This window comes from Neolamprologus multifasciatus, chromosome 9 (genome assembly GCF_963576455.1).
Source record: "Neolamprologus multifasciatus chromosome 9, fNeoMul1.2, whole genome shotgun sequence".
Lineage (NCBI taxonomy): Eukaryota > Metazoa > Chordata > Actinopteri > Cichliformes > Cichlidae > Neolamprologus > Neolamprologus multifasciatus.
The window spans coordinates 4102516-4126219 of record NC_140447.1 but is presented as its reverse complement, the minus strand read 5'-3'; the positions used below and the strand labels follow the sequence as shown (position 1 = coordinate 4126219).

The following is a 23704-nucleotide window of genomic DNA, read 5'->3' as shown; positions in this document are numbered from 1 at the left end:
TGTGTGCTGTGGGTGCGGTCCTTGATGATATTGTGTGCCCTTTTCCTGACCCGAGTGCTGTAAATGTCCTGAGTGGTGCTGTTCCCGTACCACGCTGTGATGGAGTTTGTCAGGATACGCTCCACTGTGCATCCGTAGACGTTGCTGAGAAGTTTGGAGGTTAATCCACAATTTTATTCATGATGATCTGCCATGTGTTATGGTCCAGGTGAGATTCTCACTGATGTGGGCATTAAAGAAAAACTTGAACCATTGGAGAAAAAATTATTCATAAACATCCCACAGATGTAATATTATCTACAGCTACTCTTAGTACCATTGATGTTAAGTTAGACTCTTTTTCTCCAATTGATCTTTCTGAGTTAATTTCAATAATTACTTCCTCCAAACCATCAACGTGTCTTTTAGACCCCATTCCTACAAAACTGCTCAAAGAAGTCCTGCCATTGATTAATTCTTCGATCTTAAATATGATCAACCTATCTCTAATAATCAGCTATGTACCACAGGCCTTCAAGGTGGCTGTAGTTAAACCTTTACTCAAAAAGCATCTCTCAGCAGTCTTAGCTAATTATAGGCCAATCTCCAACCTTCCTACAGTAGTTGTCAAACAGCTAACTGATCATCTGAGGAATGGTTTATTTGAAGAGTTTCAATGAGGTCACAGTACAGAAACAGCTTCAGAGACGGTTACATTACATTATATAGGTTTCCCTTAGGCCAGGGGTGTCAAACATACATGTGGCCCATCATACAACTATATCCGGGATATGGTATGTTTGTATGTGGGAGCTGAATCCCTGCTGAAAATCCATGGAGAGTCCTTGGAATCATTAGTCTGCTTGCCTATCGATTCTGCTCATAGGTTCTTGCATTTGTCCTTTAGTGCAATAAAAACAAAAGTGCAAACTGCATGCAGGACAGAAACAGCTGCATAATGCTTCTAACACTCTTCGCAAGCATCTGCACAGACAGCATGCTAATGCTAAACTAGCCAAGGACCCCAAGTGACAAACATTTGACCACACAACATGCAATTAATTTGCACAAATGTAATGTCTTTGATATGCTGCTTACTAATGGTGTTAACTCTTAAAGTGGAGCTAGTGAGAACCCAATGAGAATCAATAAGTAATAACAATGATGGAATCGGAATAGCTAAATTCTTGTCAATTCCCATCCCGAAGACAGCAAGTGTAGTGGTACATTCCAGGTACACTGAGAGATGGAGGAGCCGGATTTAAGTGCAAGCGTGCCGGGAAAAGTGAAGAAACAAGGGAAAGCATAAAGTGAGCAGCATCTGGCTGCATTTCAATGATATTGGAGACGGCAAAGCTGAGGGCAGAATTTATCAAATTAGGAGCTGACTGAAGTGACTCCCGTTTTTATTTTTACCCATTTTCCATTGTGGAAAACCTGTCCAGTCCTTAAACTTCATGTTTGTTTACCCTCGTAAATGCATAGAAACAAGGTTTTTATGAAAACACTGAACAAAAAATTATCTTGAAAAAGTCTAAAATCTACAGCTCAGTATTGAGTGTTACATAAAATAAAGTAGATAGAAGGTGTCTTTGATTAGCAGAGATGTCTGCATGTAGAGCCATGGCTCAGCGTCTAATTGAGTCTCACAGGCCTGAATGTGCGCTTGAAGCCATTTTTAATTATTAACTGCTCACCAAACACAAACAGAAGCTGAAATTTTGGACTTTTAACTGTATTTTCTTCAGTTTTACTGCTTTTCCTACAGAGAAAAACCTCCCTTATGGCCACTCATACTACACAAAGCAATTACAAATTAACCTGTGTAACCCCAATGCCCTCGGTACCAGAGGTTCTCTACTATAGAAATTTCAGTTTCTTTATAGCTACAGTTAAAAAACAAAACAAAACTGGACAGTCTGGGCAATGAACTGTTTACACATTTCTTCCAATCTAACTCCAAAGAGCCGCACTGACAGATTTCTCTCTCTGTCACAGCATCTTTTTTGTAATCATGTAGAAAAGCAACATGTAAGTTCTTTCCTCTGACAGAAAGGAGAATGTCACTGCAGCCCACGTAAGGTCAGAGTGGACTGTATGTGGCCCGCAGTGTAAAATGAATTTGACAGCCGTCTCATGCATCAGAAGACATAGCATACATTTACACTGCTATGCAGATGACACCCAGCTCTATCTGTCCATGAAGCCAGATAACACACACCAATTAGTTAAACTGCAGGAATGTCTTAAAGACATAAAGACCTGGATGGCCGCTAACTTTCTGCTTCTCAACTCAGATAAAACTGAGGTTATTGTACTCGGCCCTGAAAAGCTTAGAAATATGGTATCTAACCAGATTCTTGCTCTGGATGGCATTACCTTGGCCTCCAGTAACACTGTGAGGAACCTTGGAGTCATTTTTGACCAGGATATGTCCTTCAACGCACATATTAAACACATATAGCCTTCAGTCTTTCAGTCTGTGGCACCAAGGCTGTGGAACAGTCAACCACCACAACTTCGTTTGGTTGACTCTGTGGAATCCTTTAAAAAGCAATTAAAAACGTTTTTGTTTAAATCAGCCTTTTGTTGATCAACGCTTTTTAAATTTTACATTTTTCATTTACATTTAACATTTTTTATTGTGTATATTGTCTATTTTGTTACTTAACTTTCTGTTCGTTTTCATCTTTGTGTACAACCCTGTGACTGCCTGTCTATGAAAAGCACTTAATAAATAAACTTTACTTACTTACTTACAAATAGGACTGCTTTCTTCCATTTGTGGAATATTTCTAAAATAACATCCTGTCTCAGAGTGATGTTGGAAAAACATGCACTCATTACTTCCAGGCTGGACGACTGTAATTCATTATTATCAGGATGTCCTAAAAACTCCATGAAAAGCCTTCAGCTAATCTACTGGTTTAACTTTTCAGCTTCATTTGCTGATATTCACTGAGGATCATTTCTGTACAATGAAATAAATCCAACGTGGCTTTAGCAAGAACCCAGAACAACAGCACCATCCCTTCTCCTTTGTGGCATACATCTAACTCACGATGTTTCACAGCATCTGAAAAACATTTAATTACTTTGTTGGGCAATTAACAGAGAAATTCAATTAAATGTTTGTTAATTGCATAGAGGACAGTGAACTTTACTGATTTCAGGGGTTGGTTACAATAAACCGTACGATTCATTCCTCCTTTGTGAGACTTCTAAATAATGGAGGTGAGCCAAGAAAAAGCATTGATGTGTGTTACAGCTGAAAGGAATCATGACACTATGAAATGTTTCAAATGCAGTTAGCTGCTATTGACCTGTGCAAATCATACTGCACTCTCGAAATGAGACCATGTGACATAAATTATTCCGCTAAAATCGGCTTTGAAGAACGAAGGGTACAGTATTTCTCCTGGAGCAGCTTCGTCTGCAGTGTTAGCAACGTGAGTCACTGACCTATATTTGTCATATTCACAAGCTGAGGGAAGCTGGCAGCGGCCGGGAAAACAGACGAGAAAATGGGAGTCGGGAGGAACGTAGGGATGAGCTCAGTGTGTGGAGGTGGCTCACTGTCAAACATGGATGACTCCTGCATGCATTGTGCTTCCTTAATTCATTCACCCAGCATGTTATATTTAATAGGCATCATCAAAGATGGACGCTTTCACAGCTCTGATTAGTCTTTTTATTTTTAATCAGCAAACACTAATCACAGCTTGTTTGAATGCACTCTATGCAGACCGGTGTAAAAGCTGAGCAGCGCTCAGCAGATGCAGGAGGTCGTTGACCCGGGCATGGGGAAGTGTGATACCTCATTCACCTCGCAGTAGTGCACACACAAGCATATAGACCCATCTTCACTATGCACTGTGTGACTCGTCCATCATTCCCATCTCCAGCATGGCAGCTAAGTCCTTCTGAAGTATTTATCTTTCATGTCCATGAATCTGTAGGGCTGTGAATGCACCGTCACACCTGGGTGAGTGTGGTGTGACTGGGCAGGGGGTCATCTGCAAATGCTGTTGAAAAATCTACTGTGGAGGCTGGTGTGGGAAGGTTTTTCCCAACAGGGTGAGGCAGGAATGATGAATTTGGTGCCTCAGGCCCCGGCTCATTTCTGTCCACCAAACTGTGGATTCTTCGTCCTTCCATTTTTTAGGAGGTTCCAGCACTTCCAACACTCCTGCCTATGAGTGGAAACCAGTGTCCATAGCTGCTCTGGGACCTGACGATGGTGTTACTGCATGTGCCAGGTTGTGGTGGCCCATGATGATGATGATGGTCCAGGAGAAGCAAAGAAGCCCGTCCACAAACTGCTCTCACACATTCACAGTCACATTTGTCTCTCCGGCTGCAGCCAGTTGGTCACCGTGTCTCTGAGACATAAGAGAGGACAGTGTTTAATGATTGTAACTGTTATACATGGTTCTAGAATGTTTATGCAACTTACACTTTGAAAACAATATAAATTGAGAACATAATATTGTCTGATAATAGATGTTTGTATCCAAAAATCAGTGTTGTTAAAGCTAAACAGTACACTCTTCCAGGTCTCTGAAACATTAATTAAGGATTAATCATCCATTTATACATTCTCAATAGAAGTGTGTATGTATGAGGGTGCACTGGGTCAAAATCGAACCAAAAATGCTGGAAAGGCATGTAAGGGTTGTCCTGGTCCTGCTCTGTCGACCCAGTGTTTATGTTTTTGATGATTAATATTCTTTGATGAATGTTTCCATGGTTTAATCTCTTGCAGTTCTTTTCTTCTTCTGCGTTTCATGTGTCACGTCTCATCGAGTTACGTCCTCGTTCCAGCGTCAGCTCTGCGTCTCTGTGTTTATCTCTGGTTTCTGTTGTATTTACTTCCTGTTCTGGTGTTAGTGTGTTCAGTTTTGCTGACACAGCACACCTTCAGAGTGTTGCTTGTGAGTTTGTGTGTTTAATGTTGGGATTTTCATTTCTTTCTTATTATGTCTTGATTACAAAAATCTCAGCAGAGCAACATTAGATGCTCAAATTTCCGGGCCAAGTAAAAAGACAAGCATTTTAATGACTTGTAATGGCTCATTCACCTGTTTTTATTTGGCACCTTCTTTTATGATGGTAACAGTCTTGTTATTTTATTAAAGAACACGAGAAATAATTGTCAAGAATGAATGAATGTCATTCCAACTGCAAACAGGGAGAACTGCTTTGCTTTCTACAAAGAAAAGAATATATACACATCATCTTTAAAACCTGGCGCAGGTCGTGTGAGGCTTGTTTATGCCGTGCTACCAGTAGCACTGGGATACTAGTGTTCATTGATGATACAGGACAGAAGCAGCTGGATTGTGTGGTGAGAATAAGGCACGGCGGGACCACAGATCAACATTCAGAGCCAGTTTATTCACTCTTCTCACCACAGAAAACACCCCCACACACCTGAGTCCCCGTGCTTTAACTCGGCAGGCGTGATTACTAGTGCTGTGCGGATCGATCCTGAAATATCGATTCCTCCGATACCAGTCATTTATGTTCTAGAATCGATTCTCACATTAAAATATCGATATTTTAGTAATTTAGGGTAAATTTGTAGTTTATCTTTAACAGGAACACAGTGGAAAGAAACTATAACATTCGGATTGTCTACATTCAAAGGAACTACTTCCTCTTCCGCCTTTCATAGTCATGTGCGAAATACGACTGTATAAATGTCTCGCAGCCCCTTGGCGTGCGCACTCACAACAATGGCTGAGCGTAATCGTAGTCACGTGCGGACTTATTTTACGTCCACAAACAGCTGAGACGTGGTTTGCGATACATGTGGCAAAAAAGTGCTCCAAGAGTGAGGTGTTGTGGCCATACTAGGGAGACATTCAAAAGGGCCTTTAGGGGGGGATGGCGGGGGTTTTAAATACATTTCACAGGGTTTATTTATCGGATAAAATACGTTAAATGTCACCGTTATTATTGGCCGGCCCAGAAACAGCGGGGGTGTCCAAATTCAGAGGCTTCTTCCACCTGAGGACCCGGCCTTCGCGGTCTAAAGAAAGCCGGGTAGTACGGCACGAGCTCCCTCAGTGGAGTGAAACACTGCCGTCTGCTCCTTGCTATCTAAATTAAAACCAGGTGCTGACATAAACTCTTCTGTTTAATCATTTTCTGTTGGACGTTTATTCAGCTGTATGAAAACCCCGGAGGAACCTGCGATATGGTCTTTCAATTTTGTTGTCCGGGTGGAAAATCGAGAGAATGGTGGCTCCGGGAGATATTTGGGAGGGGCACTGAAATTCGGTATTCTCCTGGAAAAATCGGGAGGGTTGGCATGTATGGTTGTGGCAACATCACTAACCTGGTCAAACACCTCAGAGTAAATCATATCACAGAATATGATGAGCGTATGTTGAGGCGAACAGAAGAGGAGAAGGACAGGTGACGTCTCTCACGGAGTCCTTTAGTGCTGCAGGCAACATGTTCAAATAGCACAACTTCAGTTTTTTATTTCTATATGATGAACTCTGCATTATTAAGTGATAAGAACAAGTAATCTGATGTCCTGTAATCATTATGATGCTATAATTTGAGATACAATAAATAAAATAAGTTTTTGTACAAAGTATCGGATCAGTATTGTCGATACCACCCTGAATATTACTTGGTATCGGATCGGAAAGAAAATCAGTGGTATCGCACATCACTAGTGTTTACGGTTGCCGTGCAGGGAGGGTGGACGCACCTGCACGGCAACGCAGACCACGCCCCACCACAGATTGATTCACACTATTTGCTCAAATCCAGCTAAATGCAGTCAGACTGACTCGGTGGCGTTTCATAAAACAGATGGACTGAAAGAAAACAAAAAACACTAAAGCAATATTAAATATGGTACTTCATATTTTTCCCATATTATAGTTTTTCTTCTTGGTAAAACCCTCATCTGCCAAGCAGAGTGTGGTTAGATGGGCCGTGCTGGGCACCGAGATGTTATGGTACTGGGCACTGGCAGTTGGACTCTGGTGAAGAATGTCAAAAGGAAAACCAAGTATGCTCCCGTTTGCACACATAAACCTCCTCTCAGCTTCACAGTTCTGCTACCTTAGTGCTCTTGAGTGGAGTGAATGGTAAAAACAATGTCCCTAGCTCACTGTATAAAGCAGATATTTATGTAACTGGTCGAGTACAGCGAGCACTTCCATTTGCTGAATTGAAAAAGTAAATACCACATTTATAACTCTGACCTTATTTTATAGTTGGGATTGAACTGAACATGTTATAATTAATGTTGTCTTAAGTCCTGGTTGTCATTTTGTTTGTTGGGATGTAATTAATAAGAGGAATTAAGTCCACGTGCCATCTTGCATAACCGTCCGTCCATCCTGACCTTTCTATGTTGTTGTTCTTATTATGAAATGAAATGTTAATGCGCTCATTGACCCACGGGTTCATATGGGCATTTGCAGCTTTGACTGGCTGTTTAGCTATTCAGTGGCAATCTGCTGAAGCTCTTGCTGTTTATGACTTTGAACTAACGCCTCATTTTCTCTGTCTGCTGATGTTGTGTCTGTGTGTAGCTGCCCATCCTGGTCTCATCTGTGGTGAGTCTGTACTTCCTGGAGTGGACGGATGTGTTCAAGCCAGTGAAGTCTGGCTTCAACTGTCATGACCGCAGCCTAAGCCTGCCCTACATTGACCCCAACCATGAGGTCATCCCCTTCCTGATGTTGCTCAGCCTGGCCTTTGCTGGACCTGCCATCACAGTAAGGCTTCACACTTGACAACAGCCTGATTTTAAGTCTTGAAACAGTGCAAAATAGCCTTTAGCAGTCATTATGGAGGTGCTCTAGTCTTAGATTTTATAGTATAAAAACACAACCATGGTAAAATGTAAATTAGAAAGAAGGGGAAGAGATCTGCATTTTTTCCTCTGGGTGTCCGTCGTCTTTATCACAAATCAAATTACCAGAAAACCTCTGAGAAAATTGTCAAAGCTAACAGGCAGTGGGACTCCAGACCTGGACAACTCAAGTGCAGGACTCGGGAGATTACAGCTCAGTGCATTTATTTACAGTGAAGTGATATACAGTGGCTTGCAAAAGTATTCGGCCCCTTGAACTTTCCCACATTTTGTCACATTACAGCCACAAACATGGATCCATTTTATTGGACTTCCACGTGAAAGACCAACACAAAGTGGTGAACATGTGAGAAGTGGAACAAAAATCAAACATGATTCAAACATTTTTTACAAATAAATAACTGCAAAGTGGGGTGTGAGTAATTATTCAGCCCCCTGAGTCAATACTTTGTAGAACCAGCTTTTGCTGCAGTTGCAGCTGCCAGTCTTTTAGGGTCTGTCTCTACCAGCTTTGCACATCTACAGACTGAAATCTTTGCCCGTTCTTCTTTGAAACAGCTCCAGCTCAGTCAGATTAGATGGACAGCGTTTGTGAACAGCAGTTTTCAGATCTTGCCACAGATTCTCGATTGGATTTAAATCTGGACTTTGACTGGGCCGTTCTAACACATGGATATGTTTTGTTTTAAACCATCCCATTGTTGCCCTGGCTTTATGTTCAGGGTCGTTGTCCTGCTGGAAGCTGAAGCTCCGCCCCAGTCTCAAGTCTTTTGCAGACTCCAAGAGGTTTTCTTCCAAGATTGTCCTGTATTTGGCTCCATCCATCTTCCCATCAACTCTGACCAGCTTCCCTGTCCCTGCTGAAGAGAAGCACCCCCAGAGCATGATGCTGCCACCACCATATTTGACAGTGGGGATGGTGTGTTCAGAGTGATGTGCAGTGTTAGTTTTCCACACATAGCGTTTTGCATGTTGGTCTCATGTGACCAGAGCAGCTTCTTCCACATGTTTGCTGTGTCCCCCACATGTTTGCTGTGTCCCCCACATGTTTGCTGTGTCCCCCATGTTTGCTGTGTCCCCCACATGTTTGCTGTGTCCCCACATGTTTGCTGTGTCCCCCACATGTTTGCTGTGTCCCCCACATGTTTGCTGTGTCCCCCACGTTTGCTGTGTCCCCCACATGGTTTCCTGTTAACAATGGCTTTCTTCTTGCCACTCTTCCATAAAAGCCAACTTTGTGCAGTGCACGACTAATAGTTGTCCTATGGACAGATTCCCCACCTGAGCTGTAGATCTCTGCAGCTCGTCCAGAGTCACCATGGGCCTCTTGGCTGCATTTCTGATCAGCTCCTTGTTCGGCCTGTGAGTTTAGGTGGACGGCCTTGTCTTGGTAGGTTTACAGTTGTGCCATGATGGCTTGAACAGTGCTCCGTGGGATGTTCAAGGCTTGGGAAATCTTTTTGTAGCCTAAGCCTGCTTTAAACTTCTCAATAACTTTATCCCTGACCTGTCTGGTGTGTTCTTTGGACTTCATGGTGTTGTTGCTCCCAATATTCTCTTAGACAACCTCTGAGGCCGTCACAGAGCAGCTGTATTTGTATTGACATTAGATTACACACAGGTGCACTCTATTTAGTCATTAGCACTCATCAGGCAACGTCTATGAGCAACTGACTGCACTCAGACCAAAGGGGCTGAATAATTACGCACACCCCACTTTGCAGTTATTTATTTGTAACAAATGTTTGGAATCATGTATGATTTTTGTTCCACTTCTCACGTGTCACCACTTTGTGTTGGTCTACCTGATAAAACACCAACTAGTGTCAGAGTTCATGTGCAAGTGGGGGCAGTCAGTGAAAGGGCGGTGTTGGATTCAGAGGGAGGAGCTGGATGCAGGTCTGGAGTTCATGTGTGTGAGAGTCGAGAGGGACGGAGCAGGGAGAGACTTCAGTTTCCTGACAGCCTGATGGACGAAGCTGTCTCTCAGTCTGCTGGTTCTAGCCTGGAGGCTCTGGAGTAGCAGGAGCACGGATTTAACTAACCGATTAGCTCGATGATCCAGTGAAGACAAAGCCTCAGCCGCTACCTTAAGTAGTGGCTTCTTGATGAGATCATCAGGTGGGTGATTAGAGCAGGTGTGTTTGGCCACAGACGGGAACCTGTGATGAGTCCCGCCCACAAACACAGACAAACAAGCACAAGGACACAAGGAAAAAGAGAATGTCATGAGGGACCATGACCAAAAACAGGGTGAGGACATCTAACAAAGCTGAACTCACAGAAAACTAAGAACTAAAGTCACAAATAACAACACAATAAAAATCATCTTAAGACAGCAAGAAGTTCAGGGAAATGCAGAATAAAATTATTAACAGAAAACAAAATAATACAGAACTCGAACACATAATATATCAATAAAGAGCTGTAAGAGCTGTTAATAATAAAAAGCTCAAACAGATTTAAGGAAGGATCATGTCAGTTAAACCTCAGTTAAGTAGCAGAAGTGTTGATGAAATTAACAGGTATGAATTAACATGTGTGCTAGAGTGGCAACAATGAGACGACCCCCAGGACAGAACTGTCTCTGATTAAGGAATCAGAAACTGACTTCATGAGGGGGGCCTGAGGGCCTAGCGTACTCTAGTGGGTGCCTGTGAACAGCTGATATTACATTATTTGGAAATGGTCCAGGAAACCTTTCCAACTTTGATTCTACAAGTTTTCTTCTTAGATCTTCACTGAGTTCATTGGAGTTCAAGGTTCAAGGTTCTTTATTTGTCACATGCATAGTTATACAAGTATAACACACAGTGAAATGTAGCCTGACACGCTCCTCGGCATGTGCAAAAAGGGGGGGGGGGGGGGGTGGGTGTAGAGGAAGAACATTATATATATAGTATATACATTAGGTGAATGTGCGGTAGTAGCAGCAAGCAGGTGAATTCTGTACATTAAGTGAATTAAATAAGAATAGACAATCTGACTATTTTACAGAATAGACAATATAACCATATTTAAAATTAAAGGAATTTGAAATGTACATTGTGCCTGGTTTAGAGTGTCTGGAAGAGAGTCCTGTCTCAGTCAATTATAGATGATGCGAGAGGGCGGGTGTGTGTGTTTAGGGCCCGGATGGCTTGGGGATAGAAGCTCCTCTTGAGTCTCTCTGTCCTTGCCCGGATGATGAGGAACCTTCTAGCGGATTGCAGAAGTTGGAACAGTTTGTTGCCAGGATGGGACGGGTCCTTCAGTATCTGCTCTAGTCCGGCATCTCCTGGTGTAGGTGTCCTGAAGCGGGGGGAGAGCGATCCTGCAGCAGCGTTCTGCTGTACAGATCACTCTCTGGAGAGCTTTTTGGTCCTTCACACAGCTGTTCCCAAACCACGATGTCATGTTCTGTGTGAGGATGCTCTCCACAGCGCCTGTATAGAAAATCCTGAGGATCTTTGGAGAGACCCTGAACTTCCTCAGTTGTCGTAGGTGGTACAGGCGCTGCCTAGCCTTTTTGGTCTGGACCTGAATGTGGGCTGACCATGTCAGGTCTGAGGAGATGTGGACACCAAGATACATGAAGGACTGCACCCTCTCCACTGGAGCTCCATTGATGATAATGGGCTTGTAGTCTCTGTGCTGACTCCTTCTGAAGTCCACCACCAGCTCCTTGGTCTTACCGACGTTCAGCTGGAGGTGGTTGTCCTGGCACCATGATGCCAGATTCTTCACTTCGTCCATGTAGGCCGCCTCATCGTTGTTGGAGATGGCACCCAACACCACTGTGTCGTCAGCAAACTTCACAAGGGTGTTGGAGCCGTGGGTGGCCACACAGTCTGAAGTGTAGAGGGAGTAGAGCAGTGGCGAGAGGACACATCCCTGAGGTGCTCCTGTGTTGATGGTGATGCTGTTAGAGATGCATCTACCCACCCTCACCACCTGAGTTCTGCCAGTGAGGAAGTCCAACACCCACGCATACAGACAGCTGTTGAGTCCCAGATCCCTGAGCTTTGTGAACAGTCTGCTGGGCACTATTGTGTTAAACACTGAACTGTAATCAACAAACAGCATTCTCACATAGTTACCCTGTTTCTTGTCCACGTGGCTGAGGGTGGTGTGCAGGACGTGGGCGATGGCATCCTCAGTGGATCTGTTGGGTCGGTACGCGAACTGGAGCGGATCTGTGGTGTCTGGGATGTAGGAGGAGATGATCTTCTTCAGCAGCCTCTTAAACACCTTCATTACTACCGAGGTCAGTGCAACTGGTCGGTAATTGTTCAGGGATGAGGGTTTGCTGTTCTTGGGCACAGGGATGATGGTGGATCTTTTGAAGCATGTGGGGACCACAGACTTCGCCAGGGACTCGTTGAAGATGGAAGTGAACACACCTGCTAGCTGATCAGCACAGCAGCGCAGCAGACGGCCGGTGATGCCGTCTGGCCCCGCTGCTTTCCTTGTGTTCACTCTCCTCAATGCCGCTCGGACGTCATGCTCTGCGATGCTGGTCACCAGTCTCTCACTGATGACGTCACTGTCCTCGGTAGTCAGGTGGTAGATAGCATTAGCCGCCTGGCTAACCTCGAAACGGGCGTAGAACTGATTCAGCTCGTTGGTGAATGCAGAGTCGGAGTTGATCGGCGCATTGTTCTGAATTCTGTCCACTACCAGATAATCCTTGGCTTCAAAGTGGCTTCAAAGTTTCTCCATCCATCCATCCATCTTCTTCCGCTTTATCTGGGGCCGGGTCGCGGGGGCAGCAGCCTAAGCAGGGAAGCCCAGACTTCCCTCTTCCCAGCCACCTCCTCTAGCTTATCCGGGGGAACACCAAGGCGTTCCCAGGCCAGCCGAGAGATATAAGCTCTCCAGCGTGTCCTGGGTCTGCCCCGGGGCCTCCTCCCGGTGGGACATGCCCGGAACACCTCACCCAGGAGGCGCCCAGGAGGCATTCTTGTCAGATGCCTGAACCACCTCCGCTGGCTCCTTTCGATGTGGAGGAGCAGCGGCTCTACTCTGAGCCTCTCCTGGATGGCTGAACTTCTCACCCTTTCTCTAAGGGAGAGGCCAGCCACCCTTCGAAGAAAGCTCATTTACGCCGCTTGTTTCCGCAATCTCGTTCTTTCGGTCACTACCCACAGCTCGTGGCCATAGGTGAGGGTAGGGATGTATATCGACCGATAAATTGAGAGCTTTGCTTTTATACTCAGCTCTTTCTTCACCATGACAGACCTGTGCAGCGTCCGCATCACTGGGGCTGCAGCACCAATCCGTCTGTCGATCTCCGGCTCCTTTCTCCTATCACTCGCGAACAAGACCCCAAGATACTTGAACTCCTCCACTTGGGGCAGGAACTCATCCCCAACCCGGAGTGGGCACTCCACCCTTTTCCGGCTGAGAAACATGGCCTCAGATTTGGAGGTGCTGATCCTCATTCCCGCTGCTTCACAGTCGGCTGCGAACCGTTCCAGTGCGAGCTGGAGGCCCTCACCGGATGAAGCCAACAGAACCACATCCCAACCACAACCCATCACCCACCTGGGACGAGTCCAGCTTATTGCCGGCAATGCGAACCAAGCTCTTGCAACGGTTTTATAGCGATCGAATGGCTCATAGCAATGGGCCAGACACCCTATACTCCCGTAGCACCTCCCACAAGACCCCCCGAGGGGCACGGTTGAATGCCTTCTCCAAGTCCACAAAACACATGCAGACTCGTTGGGCAAACTCCCATGCACCCTCAAGTATCCTTGCGAGGATAAAGAGCTGGTCCAGTGTTCCGCAACCAGGATGAAAACTGCATTGTTCCTCCTGTATCTGAGGTTCAACTAGCGGATGAACTCTCCTTTTCAGCACCCTGGCATAGACTTTCCCAGGGAGGCTGAGGAGTATGATCTCCCTGTAGTTGGAACACACCCTCCGGTCCCCCTTCTTAAAGACTGGGACCACCACCCCGGTCTGCCAGTCCAGGGGTACTGCCCCTGCTCTCCACGCACCAGGACAGCCCTACAACGTCCAGAGCCTTCAGGAACTCGGGGTGGACCTCATCCACACCAGGAGCTCTGCCACCAAGGAGTTGTTTAACTGCCTCAGTGACCTCACCCCTGGAAATTGGCAGGTCATCCCCCTCATCCCGAGACTCTGCTTCCTCCTCGGAAGACGTGTCAGTGGGATTAAGGAGGTCCTCGAAGTATTCCTTCCACCGCCTGACAATTTTCTCAGTCGAAGTCAGTAGTGCCCCGCCAGCACTATACACAGTGCAGGTAGAGCACCGCTTTCCCCTCCTGAGATGCCCGACGGTTTTCCAGAATCTCTTCGAATCTGAGTCTGAAAGTCTTTTTCCATGGCCTCTCTGAACTCCTCCCACACCAGAGTTTTTGCTTCAGCCACTGCCCGAGCCGCACTCCACTTGGCCTGTCAGTACCTGTCAGCTGCCTCCGAAGTCCCACAGGCTAACCAAGCCTGATAAGACTTCTTCTTCAGCCTTGTGGCTCCCTTCACCTCTGGTGTCCACCATTTGGTTCGGGGGTTACCACCACGACAGGCACCAACCACCTTGCGGCCGCAGCTCAATGCAGCAGTTTCGGCAATGGAGATGCTGAACATGGTCTCTTCGTACTCAGTGTTCCTAGTCTCCCTCGGAATGCTGTTGAAGCTCTGCCGGAGGTGTGCGTTGAAGATCTCACGGTGGTGATCAGTTGACAGCTCAGCCCCTCTCTTTACCCGAGTGTCCAGAACATATGGTCACAGGTCTGTTGATACGATTACAAAATCGATCATCGACCTGCAGCCTAGAGCGTCCTGGTGCCACCTGCTCTTATGGACACTCTTATGTTCGAACAAGGTGTTTGTTATGGCCAAACTGTGATTTGCACAGAAGTCCAATAACAAAACACCACTCGGGTTCAGATCAGGGAGGCCGTTCCTCCCAATCACGCCCCTCCATGTCTTGCTGTTGTTACCCACGTGAGCATTGAAGTCTCCCAGAAGGACAACAGAGTCTCCAGGTGGAGCACCTTCCAGCACCCCACCCAGGGACTATAAGAAGGCTGGGTACTCTGAACTGCCACTTGGTGCACAAGTGCAGATGACAGTCAGGACCCATTCCCCGACCCTAAGGCGCAGGGAGCAAAACCTCTCATCCACCACGATAAGGTAGCAATTCACGGAGAGGTGTCAAAGTTTCTGTGATAGAATACGTTTTTTATGGCAGAAAAACCTCCAATCTGGCTGAATCAACAATTCTGTAAAGAAACTGGATCAAAATACCTCCACAGTCATGTGAAAGACTCTTCGCCACTTAGGGCAAATGCTTGATTGCAGGTCTTGCTTCTCCTAGCAGTTTCTACACAAGTTTACACTGCTGACAATGAAAGTTTGAAGTTACTTTAAACTTTCTGCAAGCTTTATTTCCTGGATGGAATTTTATTTCTCGCATTTTTATCGCATGTATTGCAATCTTCAGATTTTTTTTTTTTTTACAAAAGTTCTCTTAACTGAAATGATGTGTTCCAGTTGAAGGTTGTTTCTATGTCCTCAGTCATTTACATCAGCTCACTAACCGCAGCTGTTAGTCAACGAGAAACACTTGAGACGTTTTGGAAACAAGTTTGTTTATATCAGATTTTCCCCACAACCTTTATCTTTTGTTAAAGTTCTACAAATAAAAAAAGTGAGCCTCAAACTCAACATTCTGTCATTACTGTACTAAATGTTAAGGAAATGCATGCAGACCCAGCAGATGGCTTTTAAAAACCCCACTGCAGCAGTTGCAGTTTTTGCTTCTTCCAAGACTTCTGGAGATTCTGGTCATACATTGAGAAACATGGATTAAGTCAAAGTAAAAAACTAGAATTGAACTCATTTTATCTTTAAAGCTTAAGGGGTCGGCAGCAGCTCTAACAGGGAGGGACATCCAAGGCACTTGAATGCTCAGCAGTTGGAAAAGGCACAGTGATGTAAGACGGGAAAGTCTGTCTCCGACTGACATGCCTGACAACAGCCATGTGAGATGTGCACAGAGAGCTGAGTTTTTCCTAATGCTGGTGAGACACCTGTATTGCATGCTTCTGTCTCGGTTTATGACTCTAAGCTTTAGGGAAAGCACTTTTCATCTCTTTGTTCTCTCTGCCAAAAACGACTTTGCATATGCCTATAGAAGCAGCATCTTTGTGTAAAGGGCAGTTCTGCATTTTTGAAAATCTTATCATAATGTTGCAGCTCAAAGGGGGAGAAAGAACTATTAATATCTACAGAATTTCCTGCAGTGAAGATTATGGTTATATTAAGATTTTGGAATTTGGCGTAATCACAGTCTTTGGCCATCCGACTTGCTTCCACTAATTACACCAGATCCAGGTTCAGTACTCCAGACATACAGAGATCATTTGGTGTGAGATTCCTGTGACAAAAATATTTCCTGATCCATTTATGTAAATGTTACCACACTTGTAAGGAAAAAGCATTTGAGGGTTGAGCAGCAGTATTCATGATGTGACATGCAACCATCAAAGAAAACACCAGATCTCCTCTGCTAACCACAAACAACTTATACTGCTACTGACTCTTGTTTTGAACTTCTCGTACTCCAGGATGCAACTCCATGATTAGCACCACCTGTCAGCATGGACCCTGCTACAGCACCCGGCTCCAAGCATGCTGTTTTTGATTGATATGGATAGGTCCAGCTGGTGTTCTGTAAAACCAGGCTGCAGCATTATTTGAAGTGAGCCCTAGTCCCATCTCTAGGTCGAGTTCCATATAACGGGGTATGTCAAAGATAGACCATGAAGTGGGCCGTTCTGTGGTGCAAACTTTCTGATACTGTTCACCATCTCTCTCTCCACTCTGCCAAGTCGACCCACACAACAAACCTAGTTACCTGTGTATGGTTTATTCACATGATACTGATGCCCCTGTTTGTTAAATTCATAAATTGGGCTCCCCGTGTGCTTCATATGTTGGCATGAATTCTTTAGGTCTCTGGACTTCACCTGAACATCGTGCTTTCAAAAGATAAAAACTGGTTTCCAAAATAACATGTTCAAGCAAACTTTGAGCAAAGTTTGGGGGTCTATGTAAGTGTCTGTGTGTGTGTCAGCAAAGAGTTTACAATTTTAGAGTTTGCAAACTGATTTGTGAAAAAAGAAAATGTGGGAAAGCTAATAGTGTACCACAGTCTGTTCTGTCCACTCAGCTCTCAAAAATCCTTATTTACTCACACCATTTAGTCAAAAGTATTTGCTCGTCTGCCTTCACAGACATATGAACGTAAGTGACATCCCATTCTTAATCCACAGGGTTTAATCTGATGTCAGTCCACCCCTTTGCAACTATAACAGCCTCAACTTTTCTGGGAAGACTTCACAGAAGCATGAGTGTGCTTATGGGAATTTTCGACTAATCGTCTAGAACTGGATCGGTGAATTCAAACAGTGATGTTGAAGGCTTACAGTCGCCGCTTTAATTCAGTTGAATGATGTTTTATTGGGTTGAGGTCAGGATTCAAGTTCTTCCACACTAAACTCATCATGCATGTCTTTATGGATGATGTGCAATTGTGCAACAGTTTGTAGTCATGTTGGAAAAGGAAGGGCCATCCCTAAATTGTTCTTGGTATGCTGAAGCATTAGGAGTTCATTTCACTGGAACTAAGTGAAACTAAACAACAACCCCACTTGATAATCCCCCTCCACCAAACTTCACACTTGGCACAATGCATTGATTAGCAAATTTACAATTAGATGGTGTGGTAATGTTTGTGTTTTTATCACATCTTTGTCTGGCATTTCAAACAAACTGACACAGGCACACAGATCACTTTTCTGAGCTCTTAAACCTCTATAATAACTGCTGTCATATCGAGTGAAAAAATACAACATGCTTTTTTTACATAAATATTGGCACAATAAGTGGTGTAAAGTGTGTAATATAAAGTATTGAATAAATGTGTTTGAATGGGTGAGTGCAGCTTATAGTGTAAAATGGCCAGTAAGTGCAGAAAAGTATATAATTGTGCCATTATATTTAGACATAGTCGTGTAAATCTGATGTAGAAACCTGGTTTGGATAAATTTACTTCTTTGCATCTCTGAGTCTTTGGACGTGTTGGTTACTTTCACAGTAAGTTTTATAGAGTTTTAGATATCATCACTGTAAAAAGCATAAAACATAAAACACCTTGGATAGTAATTCAAAAAATATGCAAACATAAATTCCCGTATGAAAAATGTGCAAGAGAAAAATGTGGTGTACATTTCTCTCTGGTTTAGGGTGGGTCATGTGTCCAGGGTCAGTTTTGATAATATGCACATCACTGGAGCCCCCCTCTGCCTTCCCTTTTGCACCTGTCCAATGCTAAAAAATCTCTAAATATTTATTTTTTCCATCCTTCTGGTTCTGCAAAGATGTGTAATCCCATGCAGAGTGCATTTGTGTGTTAGCTACGTGGCTGGGTTTATCCGAGAGCTTTGAGTGGAATCCAAAGAACAAGCTGTGGGACATTGCTCACATAAAGCAGCCAGTTCCTGTTCATGTTCTCAAACTGGCTGATGATGTCAGAACCACTTTGGCAGAGATTTATAGTCAGGATTTTCTGAGTGTCTCCTCCTCTGTGAGCAGACGTAACAGGTGAGTTGTTGTGTTGACAGATAATGATTGGAGAGGCCATCCTGTTTTGCTGTCTGTCTCGGAGAAAGCTTGGCGGTGGCGGTGAGGCTAACATCAACGCAGCTGGCTGCAACTTCAATTCCTTCATACGCAGAGCCGTCCGATTTATTGGTAGGTTGATTTTTTTAAACTGCACACTTACTCATGTCACATAAAGGCAGTCCATGGTAGCCAGTTAAGAATTCTAGTACCTTTGTGGTGACACTTTCCTCCTTATGGGAGCTCAAAATGGGAATTTTACAAGACTCCCCAATTTATTCATATACATACCGTTTTTTTATTCTATGCCATCAAGTGCTTTATAATTATTTTACGCACACTCTCGATACATTGGGAGGTGCCCAAGGGTACTTGGAGCAGCAAGGAATCAAACCATCAAACCTCTGATTAGCAGACCTGCTCTACCCTCTCTGAGCCACAGCCACCTCTATGTGTGCGTTTCATCTGCTAACAGTAAAATTACTATTATCTCAATGGATTCATGCCTTTCGTTTTGGTTTTGCTTTATTAGCATTGGATATTAAAACTGATTCAGTCTCTAAAGACGATGCATTCATCCTCAGTGCTAAACCAAAATCATATAATTCCAGCAATACCCAAAAGTAACAAACACAACTCTGACAAATATCAATTACAATAACTTTCCAAGCATATAAAATATAATATTTCTAAAAACCATGTTGACTCTATTTTAACTGCATCTCATGCCTGTGAGCGTCCTTGCTGTTTCTGAGAAACACACTGATTAATGCCTCTCCAGGATTGCACATCATCCACATTGCAGTGTCACACTATTTGCTTCACTTAATAAATCCGGCCACATAAATACTCTCTCTCACTCACACAAAGAAAATATAATACAACACTTCACGGTAATTTTATGCCAAAGTTGTTTGTCGACTGCTGCCTCAATTGTGTAGTTAATTTGAGCCATCAAAACATTTATTATTCATCGTCATTTTACCCTCCTTCATTTTTGCTATTATTAATTGTTGGACAATTCGTGTGGCGTTGAGAGCAACCATTGAAAAACTGAACTGAGTTAAACTGGACTGGATTGTGAAGTGATGCAGCGTCAGACTATACCGCGATACATTATTTTGTCTAAATAATACAACTCTACAATTTAAACTAAACATTGTAAAATCTGATATTCTAACTCTTTTTCCTCTTGGTAAGCACATGTCTCACCATCTATCCTCAGGAGTTCATGCATTCGGTCTTTGTGCCACGGCCCTCATCACAGACGTCCTCCAACTGATGACTGGATACCCAACACCATATTTCCTAACTGTGTGTAAACCCAATTACACCACCCTAAACGTCAGCTGTGAACAGAACCCATACATAATGGAAGATATTTGCTCAGGGAGTGACCCTGCAGCAATCAACCAGGGCAGGTAAGGAAAGAAAAAACACTCGATATGCTCCACTTTACACTGAAATACTTCTGAACACTTTCATGCAAACGACACACAAATTATAAGTGGATCAGTTTTGTAGTCAAGAAAAATCATTCAACGTGATTCTTTGTGATGCTTTATATCACTAGCTATAAAGTACATTAGCACTCTTCGAGGGGAATATAAGACAATTGTCTTATAAAGCAGAGAAAAAAGGCTTTTTAATATTATTATTATTATGAAGTATATCACATAAAGAACAGAGCAGGGATAGATTAGAAAACTTACAGACAAGACAGAGTTGGTAAGAAAAATAATACCAGCAGGACTGTGAGTGTGTGCAGTGAATGTGAGGGTGTTCATTTTATTCAGTCCAGGTTTAATGCAAATTAGGAGAGAATTATGACAATAATAATAATTATAGTTAAAGCAACACCAAACATCACCACCAATAATCCCAATCAATAACTACGACCAACAATGACAATAATAAGTGTCAATCCCAAAAGGACTTACTTACCTGGATGACTGGGCATGCATTAAGACAGATAATGACAACAAATTACAACAATAATACCGTTATAAGAAAATTATAGGGAATAACTCAATGGCATGCATCATCAATTCTGCAAAAGTATACTGGAGGGATGATGACGCTTCTTCAGAAGCTGGACAATGATGCCAGGAAAAGCACGAAGCAACTAAGTAGGTCATTAGAAGAAGAAAGAAACTACTGGAGAGAGGAAGATGATCAGGGAGCCAGAAAGAGACAAGATGAGAAAATTAAAGAGAACGAGGGAAGGAAAACAGCCTAATTACACACCAGGGAGGGAGAGAGTGTATGAAACAAGTGAATTCAATACACATGACATTAATGAAAACAGGAAAAAAGAACAAAGGGGAAAACACAGATAAGTCAAATGAAAATTCAGTTTGGATTTCATTTCTGCTGTGCTAACAGCAACACAGGCAAAGTCACCACTCTGAAAGACTTTTATTATTTGTCTCTTTTACATCAACAATGTGGACTTGTGATTTAAATCAAAGGATTTAACACAAGTTTTGCACAAATTGTTTAGATGTGTCGCCATTTCAATACATGTCACATATTTCAAAATCAAATGTTCAAAGTAAAGCTTTTAAATATGGATTGTTTTTTAGATCTGGATAAAATGCCTTTAGAGTCAATGGTCTGTATTTGTGTAGCACTTTTACTAGTCCCTAAGGACCCCATAGCGCTTTACACATCCAGTCATTCACACACTGGTGATGGCAGCTACATTGTTGTAGCTGACCACCACCAGTAGGCAACGGGTGAAGCGTCTTGCCCAAGGACACAACGACGAAGACTGTCCAAGCCGGGGCTCAAACCGGCGACCTTCAGATTACAAGGTGACCTCCCAACTCTTGAGCCACGATCGCCCCACCAATGACCACCTTAAATGACCACCTACAAATATCACACGATACTGTTTCCTGTGATTTATCTTCATGCCCGTTTGAATTATGATCAGGTGAATGACTTTCTTTGCTTTAAGAAACTCTTGAGCTGTTTTTGCAATATGAATATGACTGAAACTGAGAAGAAAGTACGAGCCTGTACACTTCACAACTCATTCTGCTACTTCTATCAGCAGTCACATCATCAAGAAACATTACTGAAACAGTTCCACCTTGTACCATACATGCCCATGCAATAATGCTGTGATATACTTCAGATCATGGGTGTTCTTTTCCATCTCTATACTTTTCTCTTACCATCCTTCTAGTACAAGTTCATCTTGATTTCCCCTATCCAAAGAATTTTTCTTGACTGAGTAGGTCATGTTGTGTGGTCATCGTGGTCTTTTGGTGTTGCTGAGCTGGCCGGTGCATTCTTTTTTTAACAATGTACCATGTTCTGCCTTTTATAAGTTACGCTGGATTATACAGTTTTGCACACTGCACTAGAGCTCCCTCTAGTGGCTGATGTGTAATATTGTTTTAAGTGCTTTGGAAAAAGAAAAATAGAGGAAGTCCATCCAAGATGGCTGAACGTAATGCCGAAATATTAAAGTTTTAACCTGATATGGACCTTAAAATATTGTTGCTTTGAGATTTGTCTGTAAGAATGAGTGATGATAAAATAATAATTGTCTCTTTGTTTTGTTTAAAAATGGTATGATAATTTGTAAGTTTAGGTGAGATCAACACCAAGGTACCTGTAGCTGTCCACAGCCTCAGTGTCCATACCTTGGATGTTCACTGGTTGCAGTGGAGGATGTTTGTGCCTGTGGAAGTCTACCACCTGTTCCTTGGTTTTTCTAGTGTTGATCTGGAGGTAGTTCTGCTGACACCAGTCCACAAGGCCATAGGTCAGTTTTCATCAGCGACGAGGCCGACTACTGCAGCGTCATCAGAGAACTTCTGCAGGAAACACTGGGTGGAGATGTGGGATAAGTCTGCAGTGTAGATGGTGAAGAGGAACGGAGCCAGATCCATTCCCTGTGGGGCCCCGTACTGCAGACGACCCTGTCCGACACACAGCCCTGAGTTCTCACATACTGTGATCGGTCAGTGAGGTAGTCCAGTATCCATGTTGTGAGGTGATGGTCTACTCCTGTGTTCTCCAGCTTGTCCTTCAAGACCGTGGGAAGAATGGCGTTGAAGGAACTGGAGAAATCAAAGAACATGACCTCACAGTGCTCCCAGTGGTCTCCAGGTGAGCGAGGGAACGATGTAGGAGGTGAATGACAACATCATCCACTTCAGTGCTTATCAGGGGCCGAAACTGAGTCAGGACCAGCCGCTCCAGGGTGTTCATCAGGTGGGATGTCAGAGCCACTGGCCTGTAGCTGTTGAGGTCCCTGGGACGTGAAGTCTTAGGCACTGGTACTACACAAGAGGTTTTCCAGAGCTCTCCCCAGCCTCAGGCTCAGGTTGAAGAGGTGCTCCATCACCACACACAGTTGGTCTGTGCAGGACCTGACGACCCTTGAGCTGATGCCATCTTGGCCCCAATCCTCCTCAGTTCCCTCCTGACCTGGATGGTTGAGAGAAAGAGAGAGAGAAAGAAAGAAAGAACAATGGGTTGAGAGGTCTCTTCCTTGATCATTGATAAGCAAATTGTCATGACCATTGATTGCTGATCGAAGACTGTTTATCATTGATGGAAGAGCATTGATCAATGGCCATGATCTTAGACCCCCTCCTCTGAATTGAGGAGGGGTCTAAGGGTACATCTTTCACCATCTTACAATGCTGTGATTGCAGCCATTCCCAAGTATCTGTGAATGGTACTCATGGCCATTGATCAATGCTCTTGGATCAATGATCAATGGTCTTTGATCAGTGGTTGTTGATCAATGGTCATGACAATATGGATAAATTAATATGCATAAATTAAATATATTAATGATCAAGGAAATTACCTCACAACCCATTGCTTTTTCAGTGGGATTTCAGTCATTGTAAAATTGTACTGTTGAAACCTGCAGTCAGCTGAGACTGAGGAAGTCACGTGGATGATGATGAAACGTTTCTGAAAACACTACGTCCAGATGAACAGATTCAACCTTTTGGTATTTACTTACCTGGATGATTGAGAATGCATCAAGACACTTTCCAAGAGGTATTCCACCTCTTTCCTGATAACAGCCCACTTCACTTGATTGTCATGGCATGCTGCTTAATGGGCTTGTCTTCACCAACATCTATATCGTCCTCAAGAACTGTTTTGAGTGGGCTTGTCATTAAAAAGCAAGGTGTGCCTACAAATCAGACTGCAAATATTTTGCTTGACTGGGTCTTCTAAGTAGGACAAATGAGCCTCGAGATCTTG

At 43.7% G+C, this 23704-nt stretch overlaps 1 protein-coding gene across 1 annotated transcript in view; it reads left to right on the top strand.

Annotated features, from left to right (window-relative positions):
* The window catches only part of plppr4b (phospholipid phosphatase related 4b), a 57216-nt gene that overhangs the window by 16284 nt on the left and 17228 nt on the right, over window positions 1-23704 (top strand). The window contains exons 2-4 of the mRNA XM_085172666.1: window positions 7542-7727; window positions 18463-18592; window positions 19686-19881. Of these exons, the coding sequence (XP_085028792.1) occupies window positions 7542-7727; window positions 18463-18592; window positions 19686-19881 (512 nt within the window). The remainder of the gene's footprint in view (window positions 1-7541; window positions 7728-18462; window positions 18593-19685; window positions 19882-23704) is intronic.